The sequence below is a fragment of the Octopus sinensis genome, linkage group LG6 (assembly GCF_006345805.1).
Source record: "Octopus sinensis linkage group LG6, ASM634580v1, whole genome shotgun sequence".
Lineage (NCBI taxonomy): Eukaryota > Metazoa > Mollusca > Cephalopoda > Octopoda > Octopodidae > Octopus > Octopus sinensis.
In genome coordinates, this window is record NC_043002.1 from 42,462,978 (window position 1) to 42,488,084 (window position 25,107).

General features: G+C 33.5%; 1 protein-coding gene across 7 annotated transcripts in view; it reads left to right on the forward strand.

Moving 5' to 3' along the window:
• LOC115213446 overlaps nucleotides 1–25,107 on the forward strand; it is a 167,875-nt gene that overhangs the window by 117,816 nt on the left and 24,952 nt on the right. For 6 of the 7 annotated variants that reach the window (XM_029782423.2, XM_029782422.2, XM_036503853.1 and 3 more), the window contains one exon: nucleotides 10,497–11,659. In XM_029782423.2, the coding sequence (XP_029638283.1) occupies nucleotides 10,497–11,659 (1,163 nt within the window). Of the gene's footprint in view, nucleotides 1–10,271; nucleotides 10,288–10,496; nucleotides 11,660–25,107 lie in introns of those variants that run through there. The other variant, XM_036503855.1, reaches the window with a different exon arrangement.

Below are 25,107 nucleotides of genomic sequence, written 5' to 3' on the forward strand. Positions count from 1 at the left end.
ATTATTATTATTATTATTATCATTTTCTTCTGAATACTTGAGAGTTAATCCCCAGCCTCCAAACTGAAAGCAAATACAACCCTCACTTAGAAAGAACAAACAAACAAAAGATAGTATTTTAATATGATAATAGCTGAAGAATGTTCGTATTGATTGCTTGAAAATTATCCTGTTAATGCAGTTCAGTAACCATTTTCTTCTTTTTACACTGTTCTAAAATTTCTTTTGGTTGATTGTCTATTAAAAAATGTGTGAATGTGCACTGATTACTAATGAGTAGTAGAATGAGTCGTCTATAGGCTATGATAATGTTCTAAAGATCTTTCTTGCACACCAACTAAAATAGATTTCTAAAATGATTATTAGCAATTTTATCTGGTTTCTTCCTTCTTTCCTCCTCCCTCCCTCTCTCTCTGTAGGAATAATTATTTATACATTGATGTTGCATAGGTAACCTATTTGTTATTATTATTATTAATAATAGTATTATTATTAGGGCAGTGAAGTGGCAGAATCATTGGAGCATAAGGGGGGAAAATGCCTTGCTGTATTTGTACTACCTCTTTACAGTTTGTGTTCAGATTCTGCTAAGATTGATAAAATAAAGTACTAGTTGGGTTTTGGGGTCAGTGTAATAGATTAAAATTACTGTTATTTTTCGTGAATGACTATGTACAGCAGAGTTCCTGTTAGAAGATATTAATATATTAGTGCTTTAATATGGCCTCATCTGGGCAATGTGAGATGGTATTACCCACAAAGGTTGTAGTACAAATATGTCACCCCTTTATTTTTAGAACTTTTGAAAAAAAAGAAAACGTGTTTTAAACAAATAAACAGAAAGAAAAGTAGGCAATTAAACAAGCAGACAATTTTAAATGTATGCCATCACATTTTGGGATTGCAAACTTACAGGACAATAACAAAGGCACCAACAACAGTAACTCATCCTCTGTTGATAGTGTAGATTGCAAGGTATCTCTTCAAAATAGTGAGTTCAAGGAAAAGGAGAAGGATGGACTGCTGTATCTCACAAAATCTGTGCTTTTTCTTGTCAAATGAAATTATCCAGGAAAGAGCAATGAGTAAAGTGATACATTTCTGGGGTTTTTTTTTTATGAAAAAAATAAAAAGGGCTCCCATGTTCCACCTGATTGATGTGTGGCAGAAACTATACTTTTTGACACATCTGGTGCTGGGCATAGGGAAGTATGTGCCTAATCTTTTTAGAGTGAGAATCAGGTGAAGCAATATATAAGCTGGTGTTTCATGATTGCCCACAGTCTGGTATTGTATTTCCTGAATCTCAGGCATACAAGGATCACAGCTGAAAAATATTGATGCACGTGTTGACCTTTGACTTGTCCCCCTTGTGGCACAGTATCCACAAGTGATGCACGAAATGGTGACTCACATGTAATCAGATGTGGGTGGTGATCTGTATGGTCCTCCACATCCTGATTACCCCTGAAAACTACAAAGCTATCTTGGAATTCTACGTCATTGAGAGAGTAAGAGGTTATTGAAACCTGTGGTAATAAAGGCTACTTGAGGACCTTCTTCCAAATAAGGAAGAGTAAAAAAAAAAAAAAAAAGAGCAGCAGCAGCAGAGGCATCTACAGTTACCAGTTTCTGAGGTGAAGAGCGCTGCTTCTGCTACCACAGTTTCCTGAGTATCACCAGTTGCACTTCTGAAAAAAACCCAGAATGAAAACGAACAAAAATCACCCTCATCCTTGATGCCACCAGCCCAGAGTCCAACTGATCAGAAGCTACGAGCAGCAGTTCTACCTCATTGTCTTGCAATAGTGGAGAGAAAGGCAGAAACAGTTGGACTATAGGGAAAGAAATAGAAGTGGGTGGGGAATGAATCTAAAACAAGAACCCTCACCACTACCACTGAGACAGACTAGAGATTCAGCAACAATAAGCCAAATAAGTCTGATAAATGAACTGACGAAAAACAGAAGGAACACATTGCTGATTGACGAGATCAAGTACAAATTTATAGAACATCTAAATGATTGACTATTGTTAAAAACCACCAACAGATAAAGTACAGCTACTAAAATGATGTGGGATGCTTCTAACCTTGGCCAGTACTGAAGATTCTCATGGGCACTTTTGAGAAATGCTACAGATTGCAGTACCCAGAGTAGAAAGCAGTCAGTTGGTTCACCTACTCCTATCTATAACTTCTTCCCACTCCTGTGTGGCTGAGTTACCCTTAATAAAATGTTCTAATGCTACAGATGTTGGTGTATAGGATAGAATTTGACTTTTAAGAAATTGCCTCCAAACTAAGGTTCACCTTAAAAGATGAAACATAAAATCTGAACCATAATGTTCTGTGCTCTCATACAGTGAGGCAGTTTACAAATTAAGGAAAATATCTGCTGTGCACTTTATGCTAAATTTTTTTTGTTTATTACAGTGTAATATACAAGCCTTAAGTAAATGGTAAAATCACACTTGACACTTTGTACTGAGTGAGAGTATGATGCCCCCTGGCGAGAATGGACTGGACCACTATATATGAATAGTAGCAGTCTGAGTAAGTGAGATAGTTCATGCTAGTTCCACAGTTCGTGTGTTGATAGTTCATAGCTGGAATTCAAAGTTCACATTTCGAGTTAGCATGTTGGATTGTTGGTTCTTAAAAGATTGTTGTTGCATTATGTGTGGTTTATTTTTACATGCACGAAGAATATCAGACTATGGTAAATCTTAAACATGATGTGAAAAAAATACAAGATAGAGACTCTGCAAAAATTCAAATGTGTTGTCCCAGGAAGCACAATCAAAAACTTAAAAAGAGCGGCCAAAGCCCCACCAGTAAAATATCAATCATAGCCAGAGACAGAGAACCCATGGTCTAGGTTACACATTCACTTTCCCAGATTGATAAACAGTGCTTTCTACCTTATCATAGTAGATAGCTGTACTAAGTGGCCAGAGGTTTGCAGGTGCTATAGACCAACCTCTAAGACAACTATAAAGTTCTTATCTGGTGTCCCTGACACACTGGTTTCAGACAATGGAACACAATTATCTGGGTATGAATTCAAGAACTTCTGTAAAAAGTATGTGATAAAGCATATTTTCACTCCACCCTACAACCCACAATCAAATGGGCAGATAGAAAGATTTGTGGACACCTTTAAGAGTGTTAAGAAAAGCAAGGAATGGATTAAGTAACGACGAAGCACTGACAAATTTCTTCAGAATATACAGAGTGTCCTCCAATCCAAGTACAATTTCATGGAAGTTTCCTGCAGAATTGATAGGTGATTAGAGTGCATTTCAAAACCTATTGAAACAGTAAAGAGGGCTGGGAAAATGGCCTTGTTACCTGAAACATTGGATGTGTGATGTATATGATTAAAGGGTCACATGGTGAACATAAGACATATATAAACCAGCTAAGGAAGAGGCATGCCCAAGATCAAGAAGAAATGCTCATGGAAGTATTCTGTGAAATATTTGGTGTACCAGTACCAAAAGTAATAGTCCTATAGAACCAGCATGAGAAAAAGAAAGCAGACCAAATACCTTGAGATAATGTCTCGAAAGAGATATTAAAACATAAATATAAAGTTAATCCAAACATGAAAACACAAAGAGAAAACACAACAACGCGAGAACGTGGAACAAATATAGTATTATTGGACACTCAGGAAGGAAGGAAAAAAGGAGGGTTTAACGTTTTGAGCGGAGCTCTTCGTCAGAAACATAGGAAAAGGAAAGATCCAAAGAAGGGAAGACGGAGGAAAAAAATCGTCAACAGTACACACGCGGTCACATATATATATATATAAAATTTCTTTATTCCTTTGGAACACAAAATCTCAAAAGGTGAGATGTTATGCAAGAGTACAAAACCCCCTAAAGGACTGAACCATTACATATAGATAGTAGCTGTCTGAGTGAGTGAGGTAGTTTGTGCTAGTCCCAAAGTTCGTGTGTTGATAGTTCAAAGTTGGGGCCCAAAGTTCACAGTTTAAGTTAGTGTATTGGATTGTTGGTTCTTAAGAGATCGTTGTTATGTTACATGTGGTTACTGCCGTCTGTTTTGATTGTTATAACATTGTTGCAGTGTATTCGTTTATTCATAAGGATATAACACCTTGTTAGTTCTTGTCGTGTAGGCATTGGTACTAATTACATCTCTAATCTCTATATGACCCTAGCCAGGTATGTTATGGCTAGTAAATTACAGTTTTTGCCTCAATTTGAAATGAATTGACCTAAATTTTTATAACCAAGACTTTGTTGTATTAGTATACTTAATAGCATCATTTTACTGGTCATTGGAGAATTATCAGGGCAGCAAACTCTCTGCAGTAAGTGCTAGACTACAAAATTTCTGATATCATCAGAATATCATCCTTGTTGCCAAGTAGAAATCTTTTCTAAACATGATACCATTTATATATCTGTAAGTTATAAGTGCTGGTTTTGGTTCCACATATATGAAAACCTATAAAACATGTTTGTCTGTCTTGTGAAAAATTTCCATTTGTTGAACTTTGACCAACTTGTAGTCTATTGCTGTGAAATACTGCTTAGTAATCTTATATGATGTGTATAGCTCAAACCTACATTTTAAATGGAGAATCTAGGAGTTGCTTTATATATCCAGTCACCTTATACACTGAAATTCAGTATATTGCATTTCAATTACATTTATTCTCTATCCACTTATACATAACCCCTGAAATGTGATACATTTTGTATTGTACAAGCCCTGTATACAATAAAGAAAGGATTATCCATATTTAGCACAGAGCATCACAAAAGAAATATCTTTTGGTATTTACTCTTTACATTCTGACTTCAAATCCTGCTGAGCTTAACTTTGCCTTTAGTCCTTCAGAATTCAATAAACTAAAGTACCAGTCAGTTTACTGGGATTGGTGAAATTGGCTATGCTCCTTCCTTCAATTTCTGGTCTTGTGCCAATGTTAGAAATAATTATTGTTCTTATTATCCGGAGGTGGGGGTGTTAGCTGACTTGTTAGAACATAAAGAGTGGCGAGAAATATCACTGTGCATTTTGCTTGATGCTCGCTGTTCAAATTTCACTGATATCAACTTCACTTTCCTGCCTCTGGGCTCAATGAAATGAAGTTCCAGTCAAGTACTGGGATTATTTAATCAACTAACTTTAATCAACTGCACTTCTACTACTGACCTTGTGCTTAACCCTTTCGTTACCAAACTGGCTGAAACCAACTCTGGCTCTGAGTACAAATGTCTTGTTTTCATAAGTTTTGAATTAAAATCTGCCACCAAGCCTTAGTCACAATTCATGTTCCTAACACTAGCTGAATGATAACTAAGTTATTTTACTAAATATTTTGTTATATTTAAAGTAATTGAAAGAAACACAGAACATCTCAAAATAAATACAGTAACAAAAGGGTTAAATTATTATTATTGCTTTTTTTTAATTGCATATTTCTTTCACTTAAAAGTTGTGGTGGAGAAAATATAAATCTATTTTTTGCTCTTGTTCTATAAATCTGAATAGACTATTGTGACTAGGATTAATCAATATTTGTTGTGTATTCTTTTACTTTACGCTAATATTTAAAGTGGTTGTCAATGGGTTCAAAGACCTCATTGAGAACCAGTTGTTTTGAGATACAATGACACTTGCTGGAGTTGTGAGACAAGCTGCCACATGTCGATTATGAGACATGAATTCTTGAACTTAAAAAATTGAATTATGTGCCCTCTATATTAAAGACATACAATTGAGAAATTTCACTGAAATCAAGCCAGTCAAGAGAATCTTGCTCATTGGTAATAGTTGAATAGCTTGTAGACAACATACTCTTTGGAGGTTCTCATAGATTGGAAAGGCTAACCAGGTTAAGATAATGCCTTTAATGTTTATTTCGAAATGTTGCAGAGGATGGTTGAGAGGGATTTTCTTTTTTGGGAAGGGATGTGTAAACTGGAAAGAGTTTGTGAACAACGCTAGTGAGGCGTTGCTATGAGACAGTAAAAGGTGTGATTAAAGGAAGTGAGGCAAATGAATCACTTACATCTCAATGAGGCAGTAAGCAATCAGAAATTTCAAAGAATATTGTAGCAGTATATGGGTACAGTTTGATATTAGTTTTAAATTTATAGACTTTGGGAGAGTGGGGTATCAAGTAAAAGCTGGATGCGTAAAAAGGCGCATCAGACTAAATGCATGAGCAGTTCTCATATCACATATATTTGTACTTTGCGAAAATTTTCGTGTATTAATAAAGCATTTTATTATCAAAAGAAAAGCAACAGTAGGTCATTGATTTAATTCAAGAATGAATGTAGACTACTCTACAGTTAATAGATATGTTGACTGTATTAATGTTTATCATAGTTCTCAAGTCAATTAGTAACATTCCTCTCCTTTTGTATGTGTGTGTGTGTGTGTGAATTTAGTGATTTTGTGTGTAAAATCATTATGTAAATTGTTCAACACTCAAGTAGTAGTCACAAAGGGAAGAGGAACTGGGCATTTTGTCTTTTCCTTTACTACGAAAGTTTTCAACATTATCTTAGCACTACCTACGTACTGACTTTATGCTACTATTATAGTACTACCACATCTATGTTCATCTGTTCCTAAACCATCTTCATCACTACCACTCTCTTTTTCTCTACACTACCATCCTCTCTCTACACTTCTATCATTTCTTTTCTTCATAACTTCACCTCTCCCACCAACATTATTGCCTAAAGCATTAGCAAGGGAGCCTGAATGTCATTGATCTACTTTTTAGAAATAGAAGTCAAATCTCCATCTAATCACATACATCCCATATTCTTAAATAATGTTAATGTAGTTCTACACACTCAATGAATGAGATGGTCACAGCCAGAATGCCTGTGATTACAGGTCTACCATCTGGTTTGATTTGGAGCTAAACAACAGTACCATCTGTACTACCTCCACTACAGTTTGCACTGTTATTTGCTTTTGCTTCTATCATCATCACTAACTTATATTTCTACTTCTATCATCAGCTAAATAGTATTTTTTAAGTGGTCTCTCTATTGTCAAGTCTAATGAACAATTAATTTGTCTTACTGATTTAAGACATATAATTCCAAATAGCAGTACTTCAGCTGGACAATTCTCTCTCTTTCAATTAAAAAAACTTCTTTACAGCAGGTGATAGACATTTGCTGAATTGTCTTGAAAGTATAGTGTGTACAGTTTGCTGCACTATATATTTCTTAGGTCTGTCTGAGTCACTTTTAATCCAATTAAAGCGAACTGATGACATTTTCCATATCTTCAATGAAACATTTCTGGATTTATTGGAAACAAGAAAACAATAACACACTCTGGTGGTTTCCTGCTGATTTCTCAAGAATTTGAATTGATCATTAAAGTAGTCTCTGCTTACTTATCATGGTTTACTGTAACCATATCATGGTATCTATGTTCAATTAGTTGCACCTGGTCAGTAATAGTTAAGTGTTTTAAACATGTTGAAAGTACTGTACATGTGACAGGATACAAATAGTTGACCTTTTACCTGATAGCTTGCTACTCTGTTGTCTTTGCTTGCTGCCACATTTACTAAGTTACCTAGATAGACTTATAATTTTTGTTACCATACGTACATGCATGCACACGCATTTTTCTTTTTTTTTATTGATAATTTTCAAAATATACTTTGAATGTGTTGAAAAACCTTATAAACACCTCAGATAATTTAAGTGGCAGGAGGATTTTAAGCAAAAAAAAAAAAAAAAGAAAATACCAAAAGTTTGTAGTTATTCCTGGCAAAGGAAGTTATGTTTAGTTCCCCACTCATCAGTAGGTTAGCTATATCAAATAATATCAAACTTATCTGTTGTACCACTACTCCAGTGCTAGCCAAAGCACATTTGGCTGCAAGGATTTAAGATAAGAGATTCTCTGTTTGTACTCTCTGCTATCACAGACATTTACTTGCTTAAGGTCAAGTAATAAAGTAGTAAAGGAAATTGTGTGTCTGTGTGAGAAAGAGAGCGAGAATCAACCACTATTATTTCTTATGGTAAGATATCTCGGGTTTTATGATAAATAAATTTGAAAATTGCTTTCATTTTAATTATATCTTTATTTTAGCCAAACTAAATTATAGTGCTGTTGCCAAATATTTTTATTTGTACAGTTGTAAATTATTTGATTTATTTAGTATCTTATATTGTAGGTTGATATTTTTCCAGAAACCTATTATTGTTCCATTAAATTAATTGTTTTACACTTAAAAACCAATATGGTTGGGGAAGTGTTGGATGGAAAAATACATAGATATTGATCTGAAACTATTAATTCCTACACTGTAACTATTACAGAAGCCATATTATCAATCTGGCTGTTATTAGTCTCATAGAACTTAACTGTTTACACTTAAAACACAAACATTATAAAAGTAATGAAACTTTCTCAAAAGTTCTAATTTGTTCAAAATTTATATTATTCTTGTTTAGGAATGATTTAGAACAAAATTTTGAATGTATGTGTATGATGTATAACTGTACGTATATGAACATATGTTTTCGCATATCTATACTTCTCTCTCTAATATATATATATATTATATATATATATATATGCTCTCTCTCTCTCTCTCTCTCTCTATATATATATATATATATATATATATATATATGCCTCTCTCTCTCTCTCTATATATATATATATATATATATATATATATGCCTCTCTCTCTCTATATATATATATGCCTCTCTCTCTCTCTCTATATATATATATATATGCCTCTCTCTCTCTCTACATATATATATATATATATATACATACACCTCTCTCTCTCTCTCTCCCCATATATATATATATATATATACACACACACACACACACACATATTTCTATTTATTGTTACTGGAAGATATAGTATATTTGGGTTAATCCCAGTATTCACTCCTCCCCACAAAAAAAAAAATATGTAAAAAAGAAAATGTTGGAACATTTTACATATTGGATGGGATTAATTGCTTTTTTTCTAGATTTTGCCCTATGGACAATTTGAGCTCACCATTGTATGCTGACATGGGTCTCATCAGTTACACCCTGCACAAGAATATACAATAGTGAACTTTACCTACCTATGATACTTATTTATAGCAATGTTGATTGGACCATTGTGATGAATTATTATTATTATTATTATTATTATTATTATTATTATTATTATTATGAGCACAAATCAATGCTTGTGGTAAGATATTAATAGCGCACACTTGACTGTTAAGTTCAATGCAGTGTTGACTTAGGTTGCTGCAATTCTCTATCTGAAAGCAGCTAATGGAAGTAGAAAAAAATGTTGTTTGGCTATTCTCTAAATCTATTTGAAACAGCAAAAGTTATTCTAAAATGATATAAGAGAGAATATTATATAAAATGTGTGTTGATATGAGAGAGAGAGAGAGAAGTGGGAAGATTTTCAGATGACAAAAATTATTATTTTCATACATTTAGTGCCGAACAATGCAAGCTCATCATTGTCAAAATATGTTTCCATCATTTGAAAATATTAGTAATTCGAGGAAATAAAAATGGAATTTTCATGATTGCAGGCATATATTTGTGAAGTTTTCTGTTAATTATTTTTAAGAATTTAATTGAATTTTCCTTTTTTTCTATGGATTGGAAGTGGGGGTGAGTGGAATAGATGATGGTGACGGAGGGTTGTTTATTGGTATGAAATGCAATTAGCTCTTACATGACTATTTTCAACACCTTCCTCTGGCTATGAGGTGGTGGTAATGGCAGTGAGAAGGCTGAAATGCTCACTGATTCATTTTTCCCATTCCTCTCAATTCATGGTTCAGATTGTGCATGCATGCATGTGTGTGTGTGTATTCTGCATATATGTTCTGTTTTATTTAGCTATTCTAATTATTCGTGCATAACTCAATTTATACATATACACTCATTCAACATAGTTTTTTTTTTTTAATTATAATTTTTATTTTGCTATAATTTTTCCTTGATTAATTTTTATTGTATGTAATTTTTTTTCAAGTATTGTATGATGAAGTGGGAATGAGGTGAACTTGTTTATTAGAACATCTGCCTGTCTGATCAACATTTGCAATGTTACAGTTTCAATTGCTGCTATATTTGTCCTTCACATTCCACCATCTTCAAACTAAAGAAAGATTTTGGCTGTGTACTGACTGACTTTAGAATATGAAACCTGTCTAACATAATTTGCTTAATTATTTCTGTAATCCTGCTTTAAGGATGAAAATGTTAGAAGAGAAATGGTATGGTATTGTTATAGCTGTTTTGTTTCTTTAAAGAAACTCTTTTATATCAAAGAACTATAACTATTCTCACATAAAGATTGTTTGGTTTTACTTATTTACTTACTCCCTTAATTTAAACAATATTGTTATGCTTATATTCATTTTGTTTTTGCTTTCTATCTCTTTCTTATTTCACAATTTTAACTTTATTTTCTCTTTCTTTCTAGATTCCGATTCTGATGAAGTGGTAATTATCGGCTCAGAAGGCTTAGATGATACAAATGACGGAGATGTTATCTTTGTATCACAGTACAAATCTTCTTCAGAACCCATTACCATAGATTGTACAACATCTAAAGAAGCAGAAAATGACAGTGCCAAAGTTGTTCATTTAAATGAAGAACAGCACTGTGAAATGGATGAAGATGATGTACAAGATATAAGTACTATTTCCTCAATTAAACTTGCAGACTTCTGTCAGCGTTCCAGTCAAATCTATAATGACGATAATGATCCCACAGATCAGCTTGTTATAAAGCCCCGTGACTCCCTTGGATCTTTAAGCATTGGTAATAACTTTGGTCTTTCTCTCTCGGTGGAAGAACACAATAAAACTCAATCAAAGCCAGTAATGGTTGTTGATGTTTCCCCAAGAATTGAAACTCCAATGGAAAATGATGGTGAGCCTTGTACTCATGAACTGAGTGTTTGTGATAAATGCATACCAGACAAAGAGGAAAATTCTGAATCTCGTATGGATTTTAGGACTAATTTTGACAACACTGAGAATAAAGTGATCATGAAAAAAGAAGAAAATGTCTTGCCCCAAAACTCAGGAATTTGTAAATGGAATGTTGATGAGCCTGTTACGGATAATTGTTCTGGTCAAAAAGCCAGTGGTTTACAACTTCAAGAAGAAGAAGATAATGACACAAGTGTTACAATTACTCCTTGTAGCCAGACAGCTAATATGTTGTCATCAAAATATGATCCCTGCTGTTCTGATTCTTCATCAAATCCAAATCTTATTTATCATTGTATTAAAGAAAAGAATGGCATCAGTGAACACCCTGTGGCTATGTGTCAAAAGCTGAAAACAAAATTCTGCCACTCTTCTGATCCTTCATCGCCAAACAATTCTCCGGATGTTACATCGGTAATTGATCATGGCTCCCCTCGAAAGAAGCACATGTTAACTTCACGAACATGGATTCCAGCCTCTGTAATGGCAGAAGAGGATAATCAAAGAGCAGTAAAGAAAGGTGCTTGTGTAGCTTGCAAAGCACTGGTAAAAGAAGATGAAGGTTCATCTTGTGTTGATCACCATCTTACTTGTAGGGGATGTTTGGAGGACAAAGTAAAAGCAGTTCTAAGTCGAAGATGTTTAGAGGTAAGTTATTAGTTGCATGTAGTTATTTACCGCTCAGTTTTAAAATGCATAATGTGACTACAATAACATTTCTAGATAAAACCATATCATTAATAAGATTACATTCAGTTTCTAAACTGCTTCCTTTTTGTTCTATTTCAATAAATTTTGAGCCACAGTAATTTGCTGATTATTTTTCAGTTGAAGTGTGACTGCTATTTTTTCTTGAAATACATGTCTCCTTGTAAGTGGCCTCTACTCTTTGGAGCTGGCTAGTTTCATGCCACATGTGCCCAAAATCTCTAACCTCACTCCTTTCATCACTCATTTTGTGTCCACTTATCTCACTAGGTCCTCCACTTACAACTGGTTTCCTTAGAACATCAGGTCTTTGGACTTTACTGCAACTGTTAATTTACAAATGTTTCGTTGCTGTTGTTCAGCCTATCTTAGACGGCCTGTGAAAACCAGACCAAGTCATTAAAAACAGTATTGTATGTCAATGAAATTGTTACTAGGCTAACAAATAGCTGAATTTAAAGTCAATTAGATATGATGATGACTGTTACTGAGGTGCGGCTGAAAGTGTCAGACTAATTACTCAGAAAAACTGAGTGTTTAAATATCTAAAAACAATGGAGATGAGTTTGACAGGATCAGCTGATTGGACATATAGACAATGAAAGTCGGCGTGCATTTGGTCTTTAAAACCAAATGGTGATTACTCTATCTTGAGAATAACCACTGTTTAATGAGTATAAGCAGTATGCAATTTTAGTTTAATTATCAAAAACAAGTAAATTTGTGATATTTGCAGTAGAATAAACACATAACACATGAAAAATATACATGACACCTTTCTTAAATGGCCATTGCACTTCAGTATATAAATACGTATATCAAGATACACCTAAAAAAAATATTGCTACTGGTCCCTCACCAAGCTACTTCCCAACTTGCAACCTTTGGTGTAATGCCAAATCTCATCCCAAAATTTCCTTTCAACTAACTTCCTGAAACCATTAATATAGATGCCACATGTTTCTGTGTTAACTTCTAAAACATGGTATGATGCCAAATCTAAAAATGTACTTCCTCACAAACACTTCTGTTAGTGTTTAATATGGACACTGCCATCTTTACTTTTGGGATTTGGACAGCGTGGCCACAAAAAATAAAGAAAAAGAAATAAGTTGGAAACCATATTGTTATGCTAGAAAACTTTCAATCTGCAGCAAACCAAGTTCTTGACAATGTTAAAGAATGTTTTTTTTTATATATATTACAATTAAACTAATTTGAGAGGATATTTTAAAAATCTGTTTTATGTTTAAAGTTGTTATATTTATAATTAAAATTGGAAAAGACATGTCCAGGAAGTAAACTATTGTTAATTAAAAGCACATGTGTGCTTGTGCATACATTATATTTACTCATGCAAAGTATACATGCTTTTAGTTTACATAAACATCTCTTTGCTAAAACTTGCAAAAACACATTGCACATTACTATAGATAATTTATATTTCATAATTAATTCAACAACTTTTTTTTTTTTGCAATATTTGCTCTCTGGCATTTTCTTTTATAAACTAAAATAAATGGTATTAATACTGTTTTATAGTCACTTTGGTTTATATGGTGCTTTTAATCCCAGTCTTGAAACAATCTGATCGCAGTTGTTGTGTGTGTATGTGTGTTAACAGACTGGTAGGGTCAGAATATTAACTTGTTTTTGAAGGACAGAAACATAGACATACATTGATAGGATAAAATGTGTACATAGCTAGGATAAAATTGCTTGGAAATTAGTTCAGCAAACAAGATGAAGATAGTCAGAGACTATCCTCAAACTTTTTACATAGAATATTCTGTTTTATTTATATATTTACATAAAAATAATAGAATTTGACTCTACTCTGTGTGTGTCCAATATTATTGTGGACTACTTCTTAGATGTAAAGAGATTTAAGTTTCTTCTTCACACTTTAATGCAAGCCTTTATGATATTTCTTTATATTTTACTATTTACTTTTTGATTTTTTTTTAATGTATTTTCTTCCTTTATAACTGTTAAAATGTGGTAAAAACATTTTGAATTGAACAGATGTCTCCATGATTATAATTTGCCTCTGTGTTTCCTAAGTGTTAGCCTAGATAGCCTATATGTACAAAAAGAAAAATAACAGATCACTGTAGCAGATTTTGACCCCATGGATTATAACTCAATGAACCTACCTATTCAATCACAGTAATGTTACCTCAAATTCAAGATCCTTTAGTATCATAGTAGAAATTTTTGCTGATATTATTATGTTTTAGAAGTTAACACAGAAACATGTGGCATCTATATTAATGGTTTCAGGAAGTTAGTTGAAAGGAAATTTTGGGATGAGATTTGGCATTACACCAAAGGTTGCGAGTTGGGAAGTTGCTTGGTGAGGGACCAGTAGCAATATTTTTTTAGGTGTATCTTTGTGTCCATTTAAAAAAGAGGACAGTCAGAATTCTAAAAATGTTCCATTAATGTATTTGGAATTCTTGTTATGAAAATACCAATTGTTTGGAATGCCAACTTGGATTGCAATCTCATAAAGAAATAAGGAAAACATTCTATAGCTGCTGCCTCTATTACTAGGGAAGAAAAGACTCTTTTTTCTTTCAGGTAGTAAGTATATTCTTGTATTTGTTCCTTAGTGAAGTCATTTAATTTACTTTGTCACAAATTTCTGTGATAGGGACTATCATAATGTACATGTATGTGTGTTAATAGACTGGTAGGATCAGAATATTGACTTGTTTTTGAAGGACAGAAATATAGACATACATAGCAAAGATTAAATGGTTATTGTTTGGAAATTAATTCAGCAAATAAGATGAAGACAGTCAGAGACTATCCTCAATTGTCAATTTTACTGCCAGTTACTATCAAAGTTGACATGAGTTAGACCAACTATTACAAACTACAGGAAAATTCCAATCCCATTACTTCTAAATAAATATAGTAAGTGTAACTGGAGAGAAAAATCTTTGGATTATGAAAGATTCAATACTTGAATTTCTAAAAGTAACTGATATGAGACATAGGCAATCTATCCAACTAGAGTTGTTTTTATTTATTTATTAAATTTTTGCGAGACTTTACCTGATATGCATTTAAACAATATCAATGAATATAATCTAAAATAATATGCATTTCTGTTTATTGAGACAATCTTTTTTTACTGATTGTTAATTCCAATCTAAACAGGAAAAAAAACCTATTTAACATTAGTTAAATTAGCTTTGGCTAATTTATCTAGAAAAAAATTTTAGAAATTTGATTACCTAATCATTTTTTAAAATTATTTTATTTCCCACCTACACACACACGCACATACATGCAAGTATGTGTGCATGTTGAAAAAATGTATAATCATACTAGTCTTCTTATTCCAGGGAATTAGATTTATGTTTTGAATGGGATTGCAAAAAGCACAATAGTATCAGCAAAAATTTCCACTATGTTTGATACTAAAGGATCTTTATCTTGAATTTGTGGTAACATTAGTGTGGTTGAATAGGTAGGTTCATTGAGTTATATTCCATGGGGTCAAAATCTGCTACAGTGATCTATTATTTTTCTTTTTGTAAGTGTGAATAATTGATAAGTTGCTAAGATCATCATCCAGCTATTAAAACAAACATTGAAAGAACTAAGTTTTTAGTTATAGACATCTCCTTTCATATGCCAGTAAGAAAACAGACTCAATATAGACATATGAAGATATATGGTGTTCCAACTCTAGAATCAAGTAATGATTTAACTCTATTCCCCTGAACTGCCTAAAACTCTACTCTAGATAATCCTATACAAATGTTGGGCTGTATGTTATACCACATTGGTGTAAGGAAACACAGATCATGCTCCTATACATGTAAGACATCCAGTTGGAATTCTACAGAAAATCTAGGCTGGTTTGCAAGTTAGTGCCAATGCAGATTCTTTCCAAACTATTATTATTTAGGTGGATTTATATACTACCAAAAGAATCATGAGATTGTTTAAGATTTCATGTATGTTTTTTTTTATCTATATTCACAAGGATTCTTCCTATATAACTTGTAAGTCATTGATTTGGTCACTTGCAATACAAATGTAATCTACTGAATAAATGCATATACAAATATATAAACAAGATTAAAAGTTGTACATTTATTTGTATGCAACAACTCAGGATTAAAAATTGAAAAATTATAATCTAGCTGAGAGAATTAAAGCATAATAATCTCGTCGACTGACATATGCTATTTAATACAGTTTTCATAAAGAATCTAAACCATTATTCATTTATAATTCTTAAATAAATAAATTTTTATACTTGTGTGCTCTCATATATATATATATATATATATATATATATAATAGAGAGAATTTAAATGTGTGTGTGTGTGTATGTATATATATATATATATATATATAATAGAGAGAATTTAAATGTGTGTGTGTGTATGTATATATATATAATCTACTTGCAGTATTGCCCGGCGTTGCTCGGGTTTGTTTCGACTCTTTAGAATTGGAATTTTTGAAAAGTAAAAATTTTGCATTATGTAGCTTGTTATTCTCTTTAAGTGAACATTTTTCTGGTTGAAATACACCGAAAAATGGTGACACAGCAGTCAAAAAATTGTAAAAAAAACAGATTTTCATAGAGAAAAAGCACCTTTTTGATGTAAATAATTTTTGGTGTTAACATGGTCCGATTTGAATTTTTTCTTCTACAGAAGGAAGAGCAAGCCTTCTTCTATCATACTCTCAATTTTGGTCAACTTGCGCCGCAGGGTTTCACAGGAGATAGTGTTAGTTGAAGGCTACCAAACCTGCCATACACAGACAACTTCAGCTTTATATATAGAGAGATGTGTGCACATGAGTATACACACCCTCATATAAATGCAAGTTGTTGCTATTATGTTAAACTGTCGTATGTCCAAATCTGACCAAATGCAGTTCTTTTGGTCAAACTATCATATCTCAAGCTGCTTCAGATGTCAAGATATCAAAAATTGTCAAAGTGTAGTACAAGTACAGTGGTTTTGCTATGGAATGGTGAAACTATTATTGTGTTTTCTGAAAAAGCAACGTTGTGGACTTACGACACTTTTGCATAATAGCAACAAAGTATATTTAAATATATGTAGTTAAATGCAAGCTACAGTACATATGGTTGGGAACAATATCAGAGGAAGGTTAACAGGGAAAATAGCTTTTGTATGTAGAAGATGCATAGGTACAATAAACACCAAAAATGTACAGAAGATAGACTCCATTAACAGCCATTTGAGCCAGCTAGAGGTAGTAGATAGCTTCCGTTGTCTAAGTGACTAAGTTAGTAGCAGAGGTAGATGCTCCGAGAGCATAGCTGTGAAAATAAGATTTGGCAGGGCAAAGTCCAGAGAGCTCTGATCTCAGCTGGCAGCAAAGGACCTCGCTCTCAGAGTGAAAGGCAGATTGTATGATGCCTATGTGTAAACAACTATGCTACATGGCAGTGAAACATGGGCTGTGACAGCCAAGGACGTGCATAAGCTTGAAAGAAATGAAGCCAGTATGCTTTGCTGGATGTGCAATGTCATTGTGCATGTTCGACAGAGTGTAAACATCTTGAGATAAAAGTAAGGCATAAGAGGCATTAGATGTGGTGTGCAGGAGAGATGACTGCACTGGTATGGTTATGTGATGCATATGGATGAGGGCAGCTGTGTAAAGAAGTGCCAAACTCTGTGTAGGGAACCTGTAGTAGAGCTATACCCAGGAAGACATGGGACGAGGTGGTGAAGCATGATCTTTGAACTTTGGGCCTCACAAAGGCAATGACTAGTGACTGAGACCTTTGGTGATATGCTGTCTTTGAGAAGACCTGTCAAGCCAAGTGAAATCATAGTTGTGGCTGATGCTGGTGTCACGTAACTGGCATCTGTGCCGGTTGCATATAAAAAGTACCTTTCAAGCATTGGGCTTTACGGAGGCACAGTGGCTGAGCTTCTTTCGAGTGTTGGTCCTTGTGGAGGCACAGTGGCTGAGCTCTTTGCAAGTGTTGGGCCTCACAGAGGCCAAATGGCTGAGCTCTTTTTGAGTGTTAGGCCTCACGGAGGCATAGGAGCTGAGCTCCTTTTATGCATTGGGCCTCACGGAGGCAAAAGTGGCTGAGCTCCTTTCAAGTGTTGGGCCTCACAGAGGCAATGACAGAGGCCTTTAGCTTTATGTCACTCATGTTTGAGAAGCCCCATCAAACTGGGCAAAATCGCAGTCGTGGCAGATACCTACACTCTTGGAGCAGTTGGCATTAGGAAGGACATTCAGTCATAGAAACCATGTCAAATCAGATTGGAGTCTGGTGCAGCTTTCCAGCTTTGGTCAAACTGTCCAACCCAATGATGATGATGAATTGCAATTGTGACTGTAATAAAAAATAATGCCATCTGCATTAATGAAAATTACTTTCAAGAGACAAGGGAGAGAATTCATGTGACCAGAAATTAGGTTTGTTAGTCTGTATTCAATTATGTTCTTCACTGGAAAAGATCATAAATACAAGTATATATTGTGTGTGTGGAAATATCTAACTCTTATTTGTTCATCATCATTGCTTTATATCCATTGCTTATGCTGGCATTTGCTTGATGGGTTCACCACAATCTTACTTTGAAGTTCCTGCCATCAACAATAGGTTAGAGAACATGTCTCACTTGTACATTCCATTTTTAGCATGGCTTCTTATGGTTGGATACCCTCCCTAATACCCACTAATTTACAGTGTGCTGGGTACATTTTATCATGACACTAGCACTAGACAGCTTTTCTTGTCGTCATCCCCATGTTGTCTCTGTTCATTTGTCTATCATTTTGCAGAGTGTACTGAGTACATTCTACTGCAACACAGTTAAAGAGACCCTTCTACCCTGTCTCCATTCATTCAAATCAGCATGATTAAGAAGTGAGATAACTAGAATCAGAGAGTGGTAGAAGAGAAAGTATAACAAGAGGAAACAGAAATAGGGGCAAAAGGGTGAGAGATGAAGAATTGATGGAAGAGACAGTGATAGATAGCTACATGCTTGTTGTTAATGAGATTGAATAGATAGAAAAACAAGATTTAGAGTGATAAGATGGAGACAGGATGATCATGGAATTCTTACCTACTCATTTCCTACTTATTAAGTGTGTCAGTTTCCCTAATGGTTAAAGAGTTCTGTTTTTCATACTTAAGTAATTACAAAATTTACTTTGAGGTTACTCAATTTGAGGTTTTGCTGCTATGTCCAAAATTTCTTCTCTAAAACCTCTATATGAATTAGATCAACAGCATACCGAAGTTTCTGTTCATAGTTGGTCATAAATCCTCTGTTATGATCCAGAAGACTTAAGTGAACAAGACAACCATGCCCTGATGGACTGACCCTACCCATTTGCTAAATTTATCACTGAACATATTGATAATTCATACTTTTATGACTGCACCTATGTACATGGTGTCTACATGGTGTCTTACATGGCTCTCATAATTCATTTATCTATTGCTGTTTTCTTTAGCAATCATCACATTACAGAACATGGGACCCAGTCAAATACTTTCTCCATGTTGATGTGTGTTAGATATCGTGGTTTACTCTTAGCTAAATACTTTTTTTAGTTGTCTCACTCGAGAAATAGCATTAACAGTATGTCTTTCTAATCTAAAACCAAATTGGGTCTCATCCTAAGTCTATTTTTAATCAGTTATGCTGTAGCTCTGCCTATAATTTTTATAATCTAATCCATTAATTTGATGCTTCAAATTGTTGCTTTTCTGTAGTGCATCTCCTCTACCTGCTGACATTAATACCACTGTACTAATAATTAGGTATGACGCCTCTCTGTACTATCAGGTTGACTATCTAAGTGATTAGCTTATGACATGTTTTACTGGATAGATGTTTTAAGCATCTCAATGATTGTTCCTGATGTTTCAGCTGCCTTCCATGTTTTCATTTTCTTAAACTCCACTTACAAATATAATACTGTCAACTTCAATGGCTGGTCCAGTGGTTACCCCTAGGAAATCTTCTGTTGGATGTACTTGGAGTAGACCTCCTTACATTCTACTCATTTAACTCGTGTGCATGTACATATATAAAAATTTGCAACTCATCTACCATCAGTGCTGCATCCGAAGCTAAGTACCACCTCTGAGCTCCTGTAGAAGTATATGAATGTTCATTATCAGGATCATTATTTTATATAACAAGGGAATTATATCAGTTACAGAAATTTACCTGTTAGAAATAGGTTTTATTCTATTGCACACATTAAAAATATCAGTTGAATTTTAATAATGTAAAGGAAAAGAATTTCACCTTTAAAATGTTCTGCATTTAATTCCCTTTTGAGCTGAGGATGGACTGTTAGTACAAACTATACAATGAATGTCGGACAGTATGTTTATGGATATGGTTAGGAGTAATTTATGGAATATGTCAAATATAAATATAGGAAATAGAGACACTGATGACAGCTCAGGATAACATTACAATTGAACAAAGCTGTCAGGCAAGTGTGAAAAAATATATACTGATGCAGATTTTATTTTGTAATGTATGTTCACTATAAGAGATAGGTCATGAAATAAACGTATTGTGCTAAAATAAGAAAACATTTTTTTTTTAATATTAGCTTGTGAAAATTAATAGCGTAGGCTAATTATAACTTTATTGATAGCAGTTTAATTACCTATTAATATGATGTTCTTCAAAATAACTAATTTGTACTAGAAATAGCTAATAAATTTCTCTTTTCCTTACAAATTTAGCTTAGTAAGCAATTTTGTTTTATTAGTCTGCTTAAGTAGTTCTTTAAAAAGGGGGCTGTATAAGGCTTTAATTTGAATGTTATTATGTTTTACACAGTGTCCATCTACTGGTTAGCAATTCATCTGAAGCACTCTTAGATGGAACTAAAAAGAAAAAGAAAATAGCCATAGTCACAACTAATATATCCAATGCACTGACTGAGGATTATATTCAAATGCTGGGGCCAAATATAAACTGAGTTGGCAGCAATTGATTGTTAATTGTGATACAAGTGATGTTAATACTAATGGTAATGGTAATGATCAAAAATGACCAAAACCTAATTTATTCTGTCAGGGAGTTTAGTTTATGGTTTGTAGATCAAGGATTTTTTTTGTTAAATAATTTTTGCTTGACCAGTTATCGGTCATATGTCAATAGCTTTATTAGTTTTTCTACTTCAGGATATAAATAATCAGACATCATTCTAGTCAAATAATTTAATATTTTTCAAAAGAGAATTATCTAGCTTAGCTACTTTCAGCTACAGCAATGTTTCTTATTACTGTTTGTATTAATGATACTAGAGAAACAGACTGGGTTTTATATAGTATCAAGTCTAATATCTCGTTCAGAGATCAAATCTTGCCATGGTCAATACAATAAATAAAAGTAATTTTTGGGGCTTAATAAACTATTTTAAGCTTTCCCCTTAAAATAATTAAACCTGAGCTAGCTGACACTAATTGTGTAGATAAGTTATCACTGGTCTGGATTTACCAACAAAGTCCACTTATTGAAACCATTTAACTTTATGTCCATTTAAGTATGTCACACCATTTGTTAAAGCATAATCATTAACCTTCCTCTTATCTTCTCTCTTGAGCATTTCTGACTTCATGTGACTTGTATAAGCTAAAATTATTGTTGTTACTTTTCGTTAGATTGTCCCAGTATCAAATAGCCTATACACTGTGCCAAAATATATAAGAAGTTTGTTAGTCCTTTCAAAGTTTTGGAGAATCTGAGAAATGTCGACAATTACAAATATGTTGCTCTGCATTGGTTGATTTTAACATTTGACATCTCTTAATGTAACTTTACAATCATATCCTTTCCTCCCAAGGAATCATTTTACTTTTCATATCTCTCTCTTCACGTGATTCTAAGCAGTTTTCACATTAACATGATCATATAACATACCACTCTGTTTGGTTTCTTGAATGCCTGCTGACATCTCTAACTTGTTTTAAACCTTGATTCTAACATTTCTGAATCTCTTTCACAGACTTGATTTACATTACTTTCATATCAATTCCTTGTTATTATCCTGCAGGAGTGCAGACATCAACATGCATATCCTCTTGCTAATGTCTGAAGGAGTTAGCTGGACTCTGTTCCCAGTGTGCCATCCCAGTTTTTAAAAAGAAAATAAGTCACTCACCAGCTTAGTAAATTACTGTCTGATCTCACTAACACATCTGAGAGGATGGTAAAATCAAAAATAACTGCCTTTTAAGAGAAAAATCTACTTCTTTCTCCCTACTAACATGGATTTTGTGGTAACAGTGACTGCCTAAAACAGCTTTTCCATCACTTTGATATCATCCTAAATTCTCTGGGAGAAGGTTACAATACAGATGTCATTTATTTTGACATCAGTAAAGCTTTTAACAGTCTATCACTGAATGCGGCTGTGTTTGGCCCACTTCTGTTTATAAGTTACACGAATGACATTGGAAATGTCATCAAAATAGCAAAAAAAAGAAATTGTTGCAGATGACTGAGTTCCAGAAAGTCATCAAAGATATCTTTGACTGAACAGAACTCTAATTCAATCTATATGCTGTGATTTGATGGGTGAAAAACAACACACTGCTAAATGAGGAAACATTCAAGCCCATTTACTTTGGGAAAGGGAACATACTTAAACAGCTGCATTCTTTTCCCTTGGGTGTGGGCTCCCCATAGCACCAAAAAAATAAAAACATCAGAGACTTAGGTATAACTGTGGACAGCAACTTAAGTTGTGGCACTTACATCAACAATTGACATAGCTTGCGGATTGTGCTTATGGATCCCTTGAACTTACCTTTCTAGAGATCCTGAAACCATCATTCTTCTTTTCTCTATGTTTGTCAGGTCACATTGGAACTGAAACACCCTGGCAATTGATCACAAAAGAAAGTGATTATAAGTGTTGACTATTGGGATCACTTCAAGAAGCTCAAACTTTATTCTTTTCAATACCACTATGAGCACTACATTATTTATAAAATCTAGAAAATATTCCATCAATGCCTATGCAAACAATCCTGGCATAAATTTTATTGCAACATAGCAACACAACATTTTTGCCTCGGACAGTCCTGCTTTATTCAACATTATCCCAAAAGAAATTAATAAAGTAAAAGAGCTCATAACATTCAAATGGTACCTGGACAAATTCCACCAAAAAATACCAGATAGAACACTCACATCAGAGTAAACAGCTCTCTGTTTGTGTAGGCTATGATGTCCTAAAACATTACTTTTAAAAACTATCTTAAATGGTGCTATAAGTTAGATATGGCCTGGCTAATAATGACTGAAACCTAACTTATTGTGTATGTCGGTTTAGTTTACTATTTGTAGACTCTAGAGGGTTTTTTTCTGTTAAATAATTTCAGATAGTATAGTTATCATTAAGATGTCAATAACTTCATTAGGATATAAATAAAGAAAAGACACCATTCTAGTCAAGTAATTTAATATTTTTCAACACTATTTCCCCCTTTTTCATGCATATTAGCCAGATTTTTTTATGTATGTGTTAAACCTCAATGGAAGAAAGCAACTATTAAAAACAGGTTGTTGTTGTTGCCCTAGTGATCCTTGATTAAGCAAACTTATGAGCAAAAAGAATTCCTGTCATAACAATTCCATCTTAAAGTATCTAGGTCTATTTTACTCAGTGACTCCTCTCTTGTCTAAAATAATAGGGTGTGTTTTTAAAGAAATTCAGTTGCTATTTCTAGTAGTTTGAATGACCACGTAGTGTCTTTTACTGGTTTGTAACTGCTTATATTTTCAACAATCAACAAAGAATATCATATTGAAGCAAAATTCTTCTTTAGAAATTTTCAGAGCATTGTAATTCAGTGGCTTATTTGTTTCTTCTCAGAAGCAAATATTTCCAATCTTGTTTGTCATTTTATCATCCACCACAGGTTTCCTGAATATTAAGAGAATTTATAATTATATGGTGGCTTCCTACTTCATTTGTTGTGTATTCAGTCTATTAACAATTGCCATACAATTATCATGCCTGGCATGTATTATGTGGCTTCTTATCACATGTGTTTTTGATCAACATTATCATTCAAATACCTGGTTAGCATTCCTATGAAGATCAAAGCTTTTGTCTTATGTATTTAGGAATGTATTTTATCTAGAGTTGTTTTCGTCATTAAAAATTACTAGTTTAAGAAATCTAATTTGGCATTAAAAAATCCAGTCTTACAAGCTAAATATTTTCATTGGATATGGGCAGTCTTTGATGCAGATGAATCTATCCCCACTCCTCTCTTACCAAAAACAATTTCTGAAGACTTTTGTGCTTTTTACTTTCTTTCTCATCCTTGTTGTTCTACTGTTTATTTACAGTAACTTTGTGGATACTTCCTCCTATCTACAGCCCAAGAATTTACCCTTATATGTATGTCTACACCAGTCCACTTCATTGTTCAGTTGAATTCCCTTTGCTGTGAAAACCACTTTCATCTTGAATAAACCAAGAGTTTCTCACCATTCTAGCATGTAACTTTTTCTATGTCTTAAATCATGCAGCCTTTTTTTTTTTTAACCCTTTAGTGTTCAGATTACTCTGTTAAATGTAATATTTTTTTACTCAAATTGTTTTGAATTAATCAAGCATTATCTTATAGCTTTGAGGTTTCAATGATGTGATTGTTTATTTTTAGAATGTCAATGTAGGTTAGGTGTGAGAGACTAGATATCGCCCGTTTGAATATAAAACATGTAGAATATCTGGGCCAGATATGGCCAGTTTAAACACTAAAGGGTTAAATGTTTATTAGAAATTTAATGATTTCAAATAGTTTCACAATCACATTTTTTTAAAAGATTTTCTTATGTTTTGCACAGGTATATTTCATGTTTTAATCCTTCAGCATTCAGATTACTCAAACAAATCCAATGCTTATTTATTCACATCGTTTTGAGTCAAGATTTCAGTGATGTGACTGTTTTAGAACGATATTGTAGGATAGATGTAAGAGGCTGGATCTTATTTTCAATGTAAAATGGTAGAATATTTCAGGCCAGATATAGATGGTTTAAATACTTTAGGGTTAAACTTGGTTTCTTGCAGTCAGTTATCTTAAAAACTGAACTCTGTTGATTTTCCTTTGTATCAGTTATCTTTTCAGTTTAGATTTGATATTAATGTTACTTCTCTCATTGCTTAACTGAATATTCTATAATGAGTAAGTGTTGTAGAATTCAATAGGCACATTGTTAAAAGTCTTAGTTTGGGCAGTTTAATTCAATTTCCTTATTATGGGTTAATTTCAGGAGTGCATTCAGTTTCAATAAGAAAATTCTTCTAACAAGTTTCCCTTATCTTCTTCCACGGTACCTTTTCATTTCATAATATTG